Source organism: Macaca thibetana, chromosome 1 (assembly GCF_024542745.1).
Source record: "Macaca thibetana thibetana isolate TM-01 chromosome 1, ASM2454274v1, whole genome shotgun sequence".
NCBI classification, from domain to species: domain Eukaryota; kingdom Metazoa; phylum Chordata; class Mammalia; order Primates; family Cercopithecidae; genus Macaca; species Macaca thibetana.
Window position 1 is genome coordinate 165,634,380 of NC_065578.1, and position 14,576 is coordinate 165,648,955.

Sequence of the window (14,576 nt, forward strand, 5' to 3'; positions counted from 1 at the left end):
GGGTGATTCTTTTTTAAATTGAGAAGTACTACTTTCCTAGTAGAATTAGTTTGATGATTAAAACATTTATTTAAATATATGGAGAAGTTAAATATTCACACATGTAAAGGTCTAAATATATAAAATGACAGAAGGGACCATCTTGTTATTTACTCATGAACAACAATGTAAACATAACTGAAATATTTAAAAACATAGATAAAAGTTATACTGAAAGGTGGTATAAATTGATTAAATAAATATATGCTTGAAATTCAGGGACACAGGCTTACAGAGAAATTTAAAGAATAGACAAAAATTGTTCTGAGATGGAGCTAGGACCATTTCCTGAAAGTATGAGATGGTTTAAAGTTATGGTAATTTTCTAAAAATATTTTGGGTGATTTTTAGAACCCATTTCTAATAAATTTAGCTTTTTCATCTGTTTTCTATCTCTTATAATTTTGGAGGAAATAGGATGAAGCATCACATCATATTTTAGAAGCTGCCCTACCCCCACTAGACAGAACAGGACAATTGTAAATGTTTTAAATGAGATGTGTTAAAATTGCAAATGATCTTCCTAAAATTTTTTGTGTGTGATTTAAATTGATAAAATATACTTGAAACCTGAAAAATGTTACTATTAGTATTGTTTGATTGTTTAATAGGTTAACTGAGATTTAAATGGGGGGGGGTCCTTTTAAAATCATTCACCAAAGCATTTAAATTATACTTATGGGCTGGTTGACTTTCTATGCATGTGTACTCTATTATTGTGTCAGATTGACCAGTGGTCTTGGCTGTTCAAAGGTCAGTGGTCACAGTTGTCCTAAATTACTAGTTCTTTTTTCCTGTGGACCCTCTGCTGTGTTGCATGCTGTAATCTTCTTAATGGCTTCATTCCAATATTCACACATAATATTTTAGATTTATTGACTGTTAGAAATACTACCATGCCAGTAGCAGTTCCGCTACTCTTAAGGTATTTAAAATTGGAAAAATAAATCAGGGCAAAGCTTTCAGGATTCCTTTGTTTTCCTTAAGGGAGGGGGAAAACCTCTTTTCCTGTCTTCTGACAAGAACACTTGTTTTTTGATTTCATCATTTCACTATAGATTTGGATCATTAAAAGAAAAAAAACAAATATTTTATTGGGAGTGATTTTAACGATATTGATTATTACATGGAATAACTTTTAAAGGCAGTAGATCCAATAAAATATACTCTTGTAGTTTTTGTCTATGAATATATTGCGACTTTATTTTTTTAGTGGCTATGCCAAATAGACACCTTCAAACATCTGTAGTATAGTTTGAATGTTTTGAAATAAAAAAAGTAAATGTTAGGACTCAGTTACAGCATCAATCAAAGTTAGTGTTATTGTGGTATGTTCATAAGGGTGAGAAAAAGAACCAATTGAATTAAATATAACATTTGAAATCTCAGATGAGTTGATTTTAATTTATGAAAATGCAGTATTAAAACCTCCTATTCCAAATCTGCATACAATTTAGTTTTAATTGCATAATAATTTAAAATGTATTTCTGAGATATTCCTGCTCATTTTAATTTTTATCATCAACATTTTAAAAAGCAATTTGGAGGTTGTTACTATTTCAAATATAAATAGGATTACCCTCTTACCAGGAATTAAGCTAATAATTAGAATTATAAGATTTAGGAATTCTCTCCTCATATGAATATTAAATTAAACAATTATAAATTCCTATAGATGAAAGTACATCTGAAATGAATTGACATCTGAAAAAATGAATTGACATCTGAAAAAGTTACATGTATTACAGTATTCGTTACAACAGGCAAGTTTTTTGACCTGTATTGCTTAACTGTCTCTAATAATTTAAACTCGTTAGATTGTAAGAATAGTAATAATATTGATAGGTCATTATGCTATTCCTATTTTAGATAAGAAAATCAAGGCACAGAAAGTATACTGTTAATGGTACATCTAGAGATTCAGTTCATAGAGGTTGATCCTCAGGCCTGTGTCTGAAACAGTAGACCATGGTCCCTTTCATATAAATGTGATATACAATGTAATGAATAACTCCTTTAAAATATATTATAGAAGTTTACTTGCCACTTAAACTTGTTAAAGAAATATTAGTTTGATCCATTTGATTTAAATTAGGATTTTCAGCACTATTTTTAAAACTTCATTTTCGTCTTAAATATAATACTATTGGAAAATAATTTTGTGTTTTCTACTGTGAGGGTATATAGAAAATATGGTACACTTAAGAGTTATTGTACAAGTCACTGTAGATCACTGTATGTTACAGGATAGCTATATTTTGTATGTAGCATATTTCATTACTAAAACATTGAAAAGACTTTATTATAATGATGCTATCTAAAATATCATGTATATTATAGTGAAGCTTTCAGGAATCATAAGAAGGAGTGCCTTAAATGGTTTTTTTGTGATAAAAAAAAGAAAGACACGAATTGCTCTGAATCACCAAAAATCATTAAGAGCATATAAGAACTGGAGAAAGTCTCTAAATCTCTGATATCAAATATTTGAATATCTACATTCAAGTGAATTTATTAATTTGGGGATAAGCTTGAAAGAATTAGTTTTTTTCAGATAATTCTAAAATAAACTTTTTAAAAAATATTAAGTTATGTAAGCAAATTAAACTCTTAGAACCACACGGACTGTCAATGGATATGTTTAATTCATTGAATATTTCCTGTAATCTAACATGAAGGTTTAACATGTTAAATTGTCATAATATATGTTATAAAGAAAAATAGGCCCCAGAGAATATTATATTAGTTCCAGGTTTGCCACAGTTCTGCTGTTATCCTTATTGTGTTTAATGGTAAATGAAGTCCCTAACAAATTTCTAGGGTGGTCAGGTTAGAAAGATTCACTCAGCTTCTAGAGTAATTTGGAGAACATTTTATTACTTCAGGAGACAAATATTGCTTTTAGTTTGCCCTTGGAAAAGTATAGTCATGCTTTTTCTCCTCTCAATCTCCAATTGGTAGAATTCAGGCATCTAGTTGTACCTTGCTCCCGCCACACAGCCTTGGTACAGTGCTTCGTAAATAGGCGTTCAATACGTGATTGCTGAAAGGAAATATAATTGCACTTCTTTTATCTTTAGTAATAGAAGCTTGCTTTTAAAGTCTGTTTACAGTTACCTCCTAGAACATTTTATAAGGATGTTTCCATTTGACTTTAATAATAATGAAAATGAGAAACCTGGATGCATATATAAAATATACTTTTTTGACTATGAGTATAACCTTTTATTTCCTGTGTTTAGAAAAAGAGACCATGTTGTGATGGCAGTCATTGTGCTTCTGCATACCCAGCTGAATGTCTGTGGAAACTCAGCTATTCTTTTAAATAGTTATTGTCAGAGACATAATTATTTACAAAGTAGTTTTTTTTGTTGTTGTTTGTAGGTAAACTATTATAGATTTTACTGTCCTCCCAACTGTTTTCTTGGTGTATATTTTAAAAATGTAAACCTTAAATACTAAAACAAAGAAGACAAAAGCAAAACCCAAAAACCTTAACTGTGCTTCTAAACATTTAAAATATTTTTGTTAGTTTCTCTCAATTGAATAAGAGAACCTGGCTTTCCCACAGCAATGATCCAGGCTTTGGTAATCCCTCCCTTTATGTCTCTGTACTTTTGTCATTCTAAAGTTGATTTATTGTTTGTTACTTTTAGTGATTTTAAGTGCTCAGTGAAGTTCCTTGGCTTTCTCGTGGCTTTTCATTTCCAACTAAATTACCTTGCCTTACTTTTAATGTCTTCCTCCCACCCACCATGTATTATCTTAATAGCATGCTTCTTTCTCTTGTTACTGCAGATACGTTTTTTTTTTTTTTCTGAAAAATGTAAACCTTGATTTTGGCTTTTAAAATTATTTCCAATTTATTTCTGGTCCTTTAAATTCTTGATTTTTCCACATTCAAGCAACTTTTTTGTGTGTAATATTGTGAGCACTGTCACAATAGCGGTTCCCAAACCTTGCTAATATCATAATGACCAAGTGACCTTTTAAATGAATTGTGTTTCTGAGCACCATCGTAGATACTTTGATTGAGTCAACTAGAGGAATAATTGTAGAATTGTGCCTGGAACAGTTGTTAGATTTGTTCATTTATTCATTCATTCATTCAACAGGTATTATCAAGTATCTACTATGTACAAACGTGCTAAGAACTGGGTATATAGTGGTGAACAAGCAGACATATACTCTTATTTCATAGAGTTTATGGTGTGTTAACACTCATCTAGTATTACAAATAGAGACAAATGTTATAAAGAAACAGAGTGCGGTTGGAGAGAATTACAGTGGTATCCTAATTTAGATTAAGGGTGAGATAGGTAGAGGCTGAGCCTGTTCTAGCTCAGTGACACAGTAAAAAACCATGTGTGCCTCTGTGGTGCAGCAAGGAATTATCTTATGTGGTAGTGCCTAAATTCTCGGGGGCTCAAATGTTCTTCTCCAGCTTAATAGTAAAGGCTGCAAGCCTGAGGTTTCATTTTTCTTATGACGTGGCAGGAACCTGATGCTATGCCAGTTGCACTGAGGATGGGATTTCAGGTGCACCAATATGAGAAACTATGGAAGCAGTTAGGAGCTTGGTCTATATTCTTATTTCATATCTCTCATATATCTTTATACTGTTTATTATCCTTTATACTGTTTATTATCATTTATACTGTTTATTATCATTTATACTGTTTGTTTGCTGTTTGGTGTATTTACTAGGGTACAAGCTAAGCTGCTATAACAGAGAGACCTAAATACCCATTCTTAGATAAAAATAGAAATATATTTATCTCTTGTATAACAATTAAGAGGTAAGTTTTCCAGAGATGTGGGACAACTCTGCCATCCTCAATACATAGCATGCAACTCCAGGTTTAAGGTATGCTGTTTGTCTACCTTGCCCCAGAGTAAAGAGGAGAATCCACAGAGGGGTATTCATATCCCTTTTAGGGACAGCCTGAAAATGTCATGTTCCTCAACTCATTCCATTTGTCGGAACCCAGCCATATGGACACACCAAGTTCCAAGGGATGTTGGAAACTAGCTGAGTTAACCTAGTTTTGTTAAATATGCACCAGCCCAAACTTAAGATTTCCATTAGCAAAGAAAGGGAGAATAGATGTTGGTGGACTTAAAGCCATCTCTGCTATAAGTAAACTGATATGGAAATAATTTTAGCCAAACTGAGATGCCATTTTTACTAGTCCGCACGCTCAGATCAGCCTTTTGTGGTCCAGCCAAGCTCAGTGTATCAGGAACATCTTTATGGAGAATTGGCCTCAATGATGGTGAGTATGAGTAAGCCAAGTGGGAGGAGGAAGAAGAGGGGGAGGAGAGATAACATATTTAAAGTTTTTCCTGTGGGGAAGAGGTTGGTTGATTCAAGACCTATATAGCTGTAGTGAAATAAACAAAAACATTATGCAAAATGAGATAGTAGAGATAGGCAGGGGAAATCATAAACTATGTGTAGTTCTTGTTAAAGACCTTTGGATTTTATTGGAAATTCATTGAATACTTGTAGATGATGCCATATTAGTTAGGATTTGACAGGTACTTTAAACCAATGAAACAATATAATGATATGCTCTATAAGTATATGATATGCTTTTCATTTAATAAATGTTAAAGGTTACTGTTTTAATCTTCAAATAGAGATTTGTTAGAAAATTATTAAGAGAGAAGTGTTAATTTTGTTTCTTAATAAACTGAACTTTAGAAAGGTTAAAGAAGTATGGGGATTTAATATCTAATTCATGTGATAACTGTAACATGATTCATGGAAGAATAAAAGGTTTCAACTTTATATCTTTGTTCTACAGATGATTTTTTGACACTTTAACTTTTATAAATATATGTAGTTTCTAGAGAACAGTTTAGTTATATGAAAGGAAATATTTAAAAATATCTTAGGAGTGTTTTAGGTTGTGTAGATTATGTAAATATTATTTTAGAACAGTTATTTTTATCTTCACTTCTTTACCCTGACGTTTCTCTTTGTGATCATTAAAAGTAAAATAAAAATTTCTAGGTATAGCAGTTAATATATTTTTACTGCAAAAACATATCTAGAAATCACATCTAAAAGTTAAGTAAAAGAGGAAATCTGTCACTTCTCGGAAAAACTCAACCCCCTTATATGCTCTGCCTTCCTGGCTTACTCTCCTTTGGTATAATTACTTCATTACTTAGACTGTGTGCACATGGCTTATGCTCTTTTAACGTGTACCTGTTTGCTGCGTTTACTCATGTAATTCTGTCCTTTTATTCATAGTCGCTTTAGTGCTGAAAGGGTAAAAGTGGGAAATTGGTGGTAATATTATTCATGCTACAGTGAGTTCCCACTGTGCTAAAATCCAGGTTATAATTCTTCCCATGGATGACTGCTTGGAGGTCTGAATTCTCACTGAAAGGAATTTAAAACATTTGATACGAGCAATGAAGTGATGCTTATTTCTGAATTTTCTTTTCATTGTTTAACTTTTCATTTGTGATCTATCCTAATACTAAATTAGATTTTTAAAAAAATGTATTTACAGAGTGTAAAGTCTCTAAAGACCGTAAGATAAAATGTCCTTTGTGAAGTAATCCTTAGCCATTGGAGGTTGAGGCTAGCTTACTTTCTTAGGAATAAAAAGATAAAACAATTGATATTTTTTCAATATTTATAGGATTATGTGATAATAGCCATATGACTAAGGTTCCAAATGCTTTTCTGAATTCAGAGTTATGGGTGAGTATAAGCCTTAGGATTTCATGGGAAGAGATACATTTATTTCATAACTAAACTTAGAAGTTTGGAAATTAAAGCAGAAAATGCTCTTTCCTAGACCAGGTATTAAAAAAGTACAGAACAGACACCATCATTTTTATAGATAAAAACTGCTAAAAGCTAATTAGCACTGCAAAGGGCATTGGTAACTGGTGATAATTTACTCCAGTGATGTAAAGACCAGAAACACAGCAAGATTGATGCAATCATTTTATATTATATTAATATCCTTATATCTAAAACTGATTTTTAAAAACAATTGTTTTCTTACAGACTCTTTTTGAGCATTCATTTGCACATGTAGAAACACTTAGCTGCCCTTCCGGTCTCTGAAAAACAGGAACAACTTCAGATGTACTGGCAATTGAAGTCCACTAGAGTAGATCAAGGAAAAATTCTTTTTATGTAATTTGTAAAAGTTGAAATAATGTAGAAAGAGGCAAAGGAGAAATATAATTATATTTCTTGCCAGGCAATTTTAGTTTAAAATCTGTATGAAATTAGATAGTATACTCATGTAGAATAACACTGTCAAAAAAAAAAAGTGAGCCACATGTATGATTGTGTTTTCTTGTAGCCACATTAAATAATAAAATAAATAGGTGAAATTAATTTTAATGATATATTTTATTTAACCCTGTATATAAATATTGCTTCCAAATATAATCAATATAAAATTTTTTGAGTTTTTTTTTTATTGTATTGAGTCTTCTAAATATAGTGTCTGTTTTACTCTTATGGCAAATCTCAGTTGAGACAAGTCAAATATCAAGTGCGTGTATGACTGATAGCTACCTTATTGGCTGGCATAGTTCTAGAACAAGTGCTTTCTTTTTTCTATTTTCTACACATCCACAGGGAGCTGAGGAGCTATCATTGACTAGTTTTGGAAGTGAAGGCTGCATTTTTATAATTTGGTTTGGAATGGCTTGTGGCAGTGTGTTTAATACTCCTGTATAACTCAAGCAACAATTATGTGGTCAAGGATTTGGTATAATGAAGGTTGAGGAATGGCTTGACTTGACTGTATTCTTAGTGAGCATACATGTTGTGATTGTCTGGAGAACATTGTCTTCTTGATTTATGGAGAACTGAGTTGTGAATTTCATGTTTTATTTTTAAAAAGTACACATTAAGGAATTTTCTTTTGCAGAGATGTAAGGGGCATTTTAATTTTTTTATTTTCTAAAGTAAAAATCTTTTAAAAAACAACTACTTATTTATAATAATACTTTAAAAAGACTGGAATCATATGCCTTACATTATAATCTTTTGGGGTGTGTATGTAGTAATTAAATATGTATATTGATATTCACTCCCATTGTTATTGAAGGCATTTGAAACTTAAAAATAGCATAGAAGTTTCAGAATAAAGGATATTAATTTAGATTTATTTTTGTAATTATTATTGTTTGAATATGTGGGTTACCTAAAAATATGCATTTATTGAGGTTAGATTTTAATAATAAAAACCTCTCTTAAATGAATCCTGGTTTATGCACTTTGTGGGCTAAATGAATTAGGCTCTCAACTTTTATCTGAATCTATGGAGCTTGGATATAAATTGAAAAGATCACAGCTATGGGGAGAAGACCTACACTGCAAAGGCCTTTCTGCATAGATTATGAACATAACTCAATAATTTTTTCAAAACTGTGGTTATAATTGGACCCAATGGGGGTCTGTTTCTTTGATCAGATCACAGAAACTGTGACTTTACACTGGAAAATGTCACTACTGTGAAGGTTTATCACCTGTAGAGCTGGTCTTTCCTCTGATGCTGTGTTCATTTCTCATTAGCATTATTCAAAGTTTAGTTGTTAATTAGGTTGACAGTTCAATTACAATCATCTACAAGTGAAGTCAGGGCTACTTGCGTAAAGAAACAAAAATAACCCTTCTTGCATAGATATATGTGTGTATGTGTATATATGTGTGCATGTGTTTTTGTGTATATGTGTGCATGTGTATGTATGTGTGTATATGTTTGCATATATATGTATGCACATGTATACATAAAAGGAAAAATGACACTATTTTGTTATATGATAGTTTCATAAGGCTAAGAATATGCTCTGTTAAGTGAGCATTCTTTCCAAAATTTGTCTTACCAGTTTTATTTCTAAATAAAACAGAATTGTTACACAACATGCTTCCATTTTAAGCATTGATGAATATATATGAGAACCAATATTTTTAAATGTATAGAATATAGTTTACTATTTTGTGTGAAACGAACTGGTACAGTGAATTGGATGCATAGGAACATTTTATATCTCCTCCTCCTTAAATAATAAGAGTTTTCATCAGGAGTATGATCTCACTTAAAATTCTGTTCATAAATAATATGCATTTTCTAAAATACGTAACACTTGAAATTAAAAGATAGAAAAATGTATGAAAAATTAAAACAAACTTAAATACCTTTTAAAAATAAGCAAATTTTTAGATAAATTTTTCTTTGATTTAGAAACTTCAGTGTTTTAATCTGATTACTGGTTCATGAGACAATGATATTGAACTCAAACCCATGTGGTAGTGGAAAAAACTGGACAGAACTAGGTTTAGATCCCAGCTTTGCCACTTATTAGCTACATAGTAAGGGCAAATGAATTCACATCTTTGTTCCTCTATTTCTTCATTCATAGATGGGAATATGAATGCTTTTCTTAGAACACTGTTGTGAATATTAAATGAGACAATGTATAACATTTGCATAAAATTCTCCACTCATGGTATAATTTCAATAACTTTATCTCCTCTCCCCTCTTCTTTATCTCATAATGACAAAAACTATTCAACAAATGACTGGAAAATTATGTATGCAAATGAGACTTCCAAAAATAAAATTAAATGGTAAGTGATCCTGGAGGACCTGTAACAAATAACCTTACATAGCAAAAACGAACAAAACCCAACCTGCTTCATCTCAAAACAAGTAGACACATGTTGTAATTGCTAAAAATCTGTAGAAATGTGGCTCACAAGCAGTTTATTGTAAAATAATTAAAGCTTATTTATGTCAAGAGGCCTTGGGAAAAAAAGAGAGCATAAACCAATTTGCATTAGCACGTTACTCTCCTCTCCTGCTTTCGTTTCAATTAACAGACCAGCAGGTGCTCTCTGCAGTTAAAAAGATAAGCTATCAGGGAGCAGGATGAATTTTTGGCTGACCTGAAGACACTGTGGTTTGCCTGCTGATTGGGTTCCTACCTCGCTGTACCAATTTCTGAGGTGTTAATTTAACTGTTCCTCTCTGTCATGCAGGTCTCGGCCTTGAAAAATAAACTGAAGAAGCAGTCTACAGCTACGGGTGATGGAGTAGCTAGGGCCTTTCTTAGAGCACAGGCTGCTTTGTTTGGATCCTACAGAGATGCACTGAGATACAAACCTGTAAGCGTTTTGTTTCATCACTGTTTTAATTTGCTTTTTTATGGTTCTTTGGAATGAGACAGAAAAAAAGAGACATCATTTTAATATTGCACCTTGAAAAATATCATGGAAATCTTTTAAGATCCAAAATATTATGTTTTAAAACATACATTTCATCTCCAATTTTTGACTTTTTATTTTTAGTTTTGTTTAGTACTCTTCCATTAGTATTTCCCAGAGTATTTGTGTCACCTTCTTAATACTCTAGAAGTGGAATACTTACTCCTTAACTGATGGAAAAATTGTATTACTGTAGTTTTTTGGGTTTTTTTTTTTTTTTTTTTCTGAGATGGAGTCTCGCTCTGTCACCCAGGCTGGAGTGCAGTGGCCCGATCTCGGCTCACTGCAAGCTCCGCCTCCCAGGTTCAGGCCATTCTCCTGCCTCAGCCTCCCGAGTAGCTGGGACTACAGGCGCCCGCCACCGCGCCCAACTAATTTTTCGTATTTTTAGTAGAGATGGGGTTTCACCATGTTAGCCAGGATGGTCTCGATTTCCTGACCTCGTGATCCGCCCCTCTCGGCCTCCCAAAGTGCTGGGATTACAGGCATGAGCCACCGCGCCCAGCCTGTATTACTGTATGTTAAAACACTTACCTGATCTTGTTAAGATCCTTAAGAAATTCATAAGACAATTGGGCTTATTAGATTAATGTGTTTAGAAATGACAGGTACAAAGTGATACTTAAGAAAAATAGAACTTGAAGGTTTTACAATATTTGGAAATTTGTCGTCTTTGTAATTCATGACCCTTTGCTAAGCTGGGTTTATCTCTTTAGCATATCTTAGCTCATTTTCTCATTCTTTCTGTTTTAATACCCTAATTATTATTGTGTAGAATTATAGCCAAGTTTTAAGAGTATCCAAAAAGGTGCAAGTCAAAATACATTTGTTGGTTAGATTATGTTAGGCTGATTTTACAGAAATTATTAGACTATTCTTCCTTCACTGGGTGAGTAAGTTGTAAGAGATAAAAACATTGATTTAGTAATAAGAAGACCTGATATCTAATAGGAGTTGTTACTATGCTGCATAACCTTGACCTGTCTCCTTATTCTCTCTAGATTTTGATCTTCATATTTGTAAAATGAGAATTCTTATACCTTCCCGCTCTATCTTTCAAGGTGGTGTTAAACTCAGTTGTAAACTATGAAGCACTAAACAAATGTGAAGGGGTTATATCTTCTCTAAACTGACTTCTGAATTAGTGGTTCCCACTCAAGTGATCCTTATAGCTCTAAAAGGTCATCCAGTTATTGGAAGGATTCCTTAAATGCATGGGGAAATCAGCTGCTGTTTCTATAAGTGTGTTTGTCTAGTTTACATGCTAATCTTTTTGAGACGTGTATATTTTTAAAGCATTATATAATTCATAGTACTCTACAGAGTATACATATCTCACATGGGGGAGTCTTAAAAAATTGCTCATAGTTATAAGGGTCACATTCTTTAAAAGACTGGAAACCAATAATCTATGCTACAGTAGAGCATATTCATATTTCAATTGTTCAACATCAGTAAAAACATAAAAATGAGTTTGAAACACAAAATTAGTGATTGATTTTGGTTACGTCAAATTTTTAAAATAGGGATTGATTTCAAGTTTACAGTACAGGAACGAAAGTTAAAAATATCACTTTGCTTGAATTTTGACATATTTAAGTACATATTCATCTTTATAAACTAAACGTCATTTTTATTTTAAAATTGTTGAGTACTTCAGATTTGAAGAAAGGAGCAAATTGAAGTGAGAACATTTTCTTTAATGATTTAAACTATCAGTGTGTTGGGTACTGAGTGAAATTAATAAAATATCCCATCTTTAATATTAGTTACTATAGATTTCACTGTTGAATTTTATCACCCTTTAAGCTTCATTGAGCAGATAGGAGTATAAGATTTCAGTGACTAACTTTTTTTAAAAAACCATCGTGAAAGCCAGATTGTTATTATCTGTGAAAAATGTTTAATTTTGTCTTAGAGTATCTTTCTTGTTTATTGATCACATTTTGTTATAAATTTATTTGTTTAGTTGCCTACATTTTTTTCTTTTTACTTTTGATATTTTCTTGTTTTCATTTCTGCTGTTAGTATTTTTTAGGAGCTAAGTGGTAGTATTTTCATTTTCTATGCCTTTACATTTCTTCTGACTCAATCTTTGAATGAAAACTTCCTTTTTAATGTATACTGAATGCATTTAGATGATTATTTTCCATTTATTTTCACAAGAAATAGCTTTTAAGGAAAATTATTTCTTTTTGTGCATAAACTGCTTTTTCAACCATTATCTTTATAAATTGCTTATATCATAATTTATTAAAAGTATATTAATTTTTTGTTTTATAATTCTTTTGGTCATTGATATAATAGACCAATGTCTTCTCTCTTCACTTAGACCTTTTTTTAATATCAACCAAAAATATTTTATATCAATCAAATATATTTTGGTTGATATTTTAAAAAGGGCTAAGTGCAGAGAGAAGTTTCAAAAACATATTTAAGGAGTATCCTGTAGCTATTATAGTACAATTGGAAAAGAAAAGATTACTCAGTAGCTGTTAATAATATGAATTATTGGCCAGGTGTGGTGGCTTACGTCTGTAATCCCAGCACTTTGCACTTTGGGAGACCGAGATGGGCGGATCACAAGGTCAGGAGATCGAGACCATCCTGGTTAACACGGTGAAACCCCGTCTCTACTAAAAATACAAAAAAATTAGCCAGGCGTGGTGGTGGGTACCTGTAGTCCCAGCTACTCCAGAGGCTGAGGCAGGAGAATGGCATGAACCTGGGAGGCGGAGCTTGCAGTGAGCCAAGATGGCGCCACTGCACTCCAGCTTGGGCAACAGCGAGACTGGGTCTCAAAAAAAAAAAAAAAAAAAAAATTATTTTACTAGACATTACTTTTTAAAATTTTATGATTGTTTATACACATAAAAATAAACCATTATTTCCCTTACTTTTAACAGAATTAAACCTGTAGGGTAGACCAATGACTGATCAGTCTCAGGGGCCATCTCTTCACCTGGCATTCAAGGTCCTTACCATGGGCAGGCAGTCTGTTTTCCTTTTTTTCTAAACTTTGCCCTCACTTCAGAGAATTCTGCCTGTGACTTCAAATGTCCTAAGCTTCTCAGGCTTCCACACATTTACTTACAATGTTCTTTCTTCCTGGCAATGCTTTTCATCCTGACTTTTAATAGCCATCTAGTTCCTTCATGATCCTGGAAGCTGTAGTTTGTACTGACCCCTTCTTTCTCTGAATTAATTATACTTATTTTATTTAACACATTTCTTCAGCCTTATTTACATATTATTTGTTAATTACATTATTTTGACTGATATTCATAATTTTTGATCACTATGAAAACATTAACTGACCATTGAACACCCATTGGATGACAGGCATTGATAGGCTCTTTGGATAAGTGTTCTTGTTGAATTTTTACAAGCCTTCAAAATATTACCCTTTATATTTTAAAGATGAGGAAGATGATATTCACAGAATTTGAGTAAGCTCACTGTTTCTCTAGCTAGTGAATAGTGGGGCTTAGGTTTGAATCTGCTTTTTTCATGGTCCCTCTCTTGCTCTAGTGTGATATATTTCTGTTCTACCTTGCCTCTGTTATGATGTGATGCTTTTTTTGAGATAGAGTCTCACTCTGTCTCCCAGGCTGGAGTGCAGTGGTGCAATCTTGGCTCACAGAAAGCTCCGCCTCCCAGGTTCATGCCATTCTCCTGCTTCAGCCTCCCGAGTAGCTGAGACTACAGGTGTCCACCACCATGCCTGGCTAATTTTTGAATTTTTAGTAGAGACGGAGTTTCACCATGTTAGCCAGGATGGTCTTGATCTCCTGACCTCGTGATCCACCCGTCTCGGCCCCAAAGTGCTGGGATTACAGGCATGAGCCACCATGCCCAGCCATGATACACTTCTTAAGGTATGTTTCAAGGGTTCCAAGATGGCCAAATAGGAACAGCTCCAGTCTACATCTCCCAGCATGAGCGATGCAGAAGACGGCTGATTTCTGCATTTCCAACTGAGGTACTGGGTTCATCTCACTGGGGCTTGTGGGACAGTGGGGGCAGGACAGTGGGTGCAGCCCATGAGCATGAGTTGAAGCAGAGTGAGGCATCACCTCACCCGGGAAGCACAAGGGGTCAGGGAATTCCCCTTCCTAGACAAGGGAAGCTGTGACAGATGGCACCTGGAAAATTGGGTCACTCCCATCCTAATACTGCGTTTTTCCAATGGTCTTAGCAAACGACATACCAGGAGATTATATCCTGTGCCTGGCTCGGAGGGTCCCATGCCCACGGAGCCTTGCTCATTGCTAGCACAGCAGTC

The 14,576-nt window shown here is 33.3% G+C and overlaps 1 protein-coding gene across 9 annotated transcripts in view; it reads left to right on the forward strand.

Moving 5' to 3' along the window:
* DENND1B (DENN domain containing 1B) overlaps nt 1–14,576 on the forward strand; it is a 277,216-nt gene that overhangs the window by 170,926 nt on the left and 91,714 nt on the right. For all 9 annotated transcript variants that reach the window (XR_007720441.1, XM_050765246.1, XM_050765279.1 and 6 more), the window contains one exon: nt 10,067–10,192. Coding sequence is in view for 8 of the 9 variants with exons in the window: in XM_050765246.1 (XP_050621203.1) it covers nt 10,067–10,192 (126 nt within the window). In the remaining variant the exon portion in view is untranslated. The remainder of the gene's footprint in view (nt 1–10,066; nt 10,193–14,576) is intronic.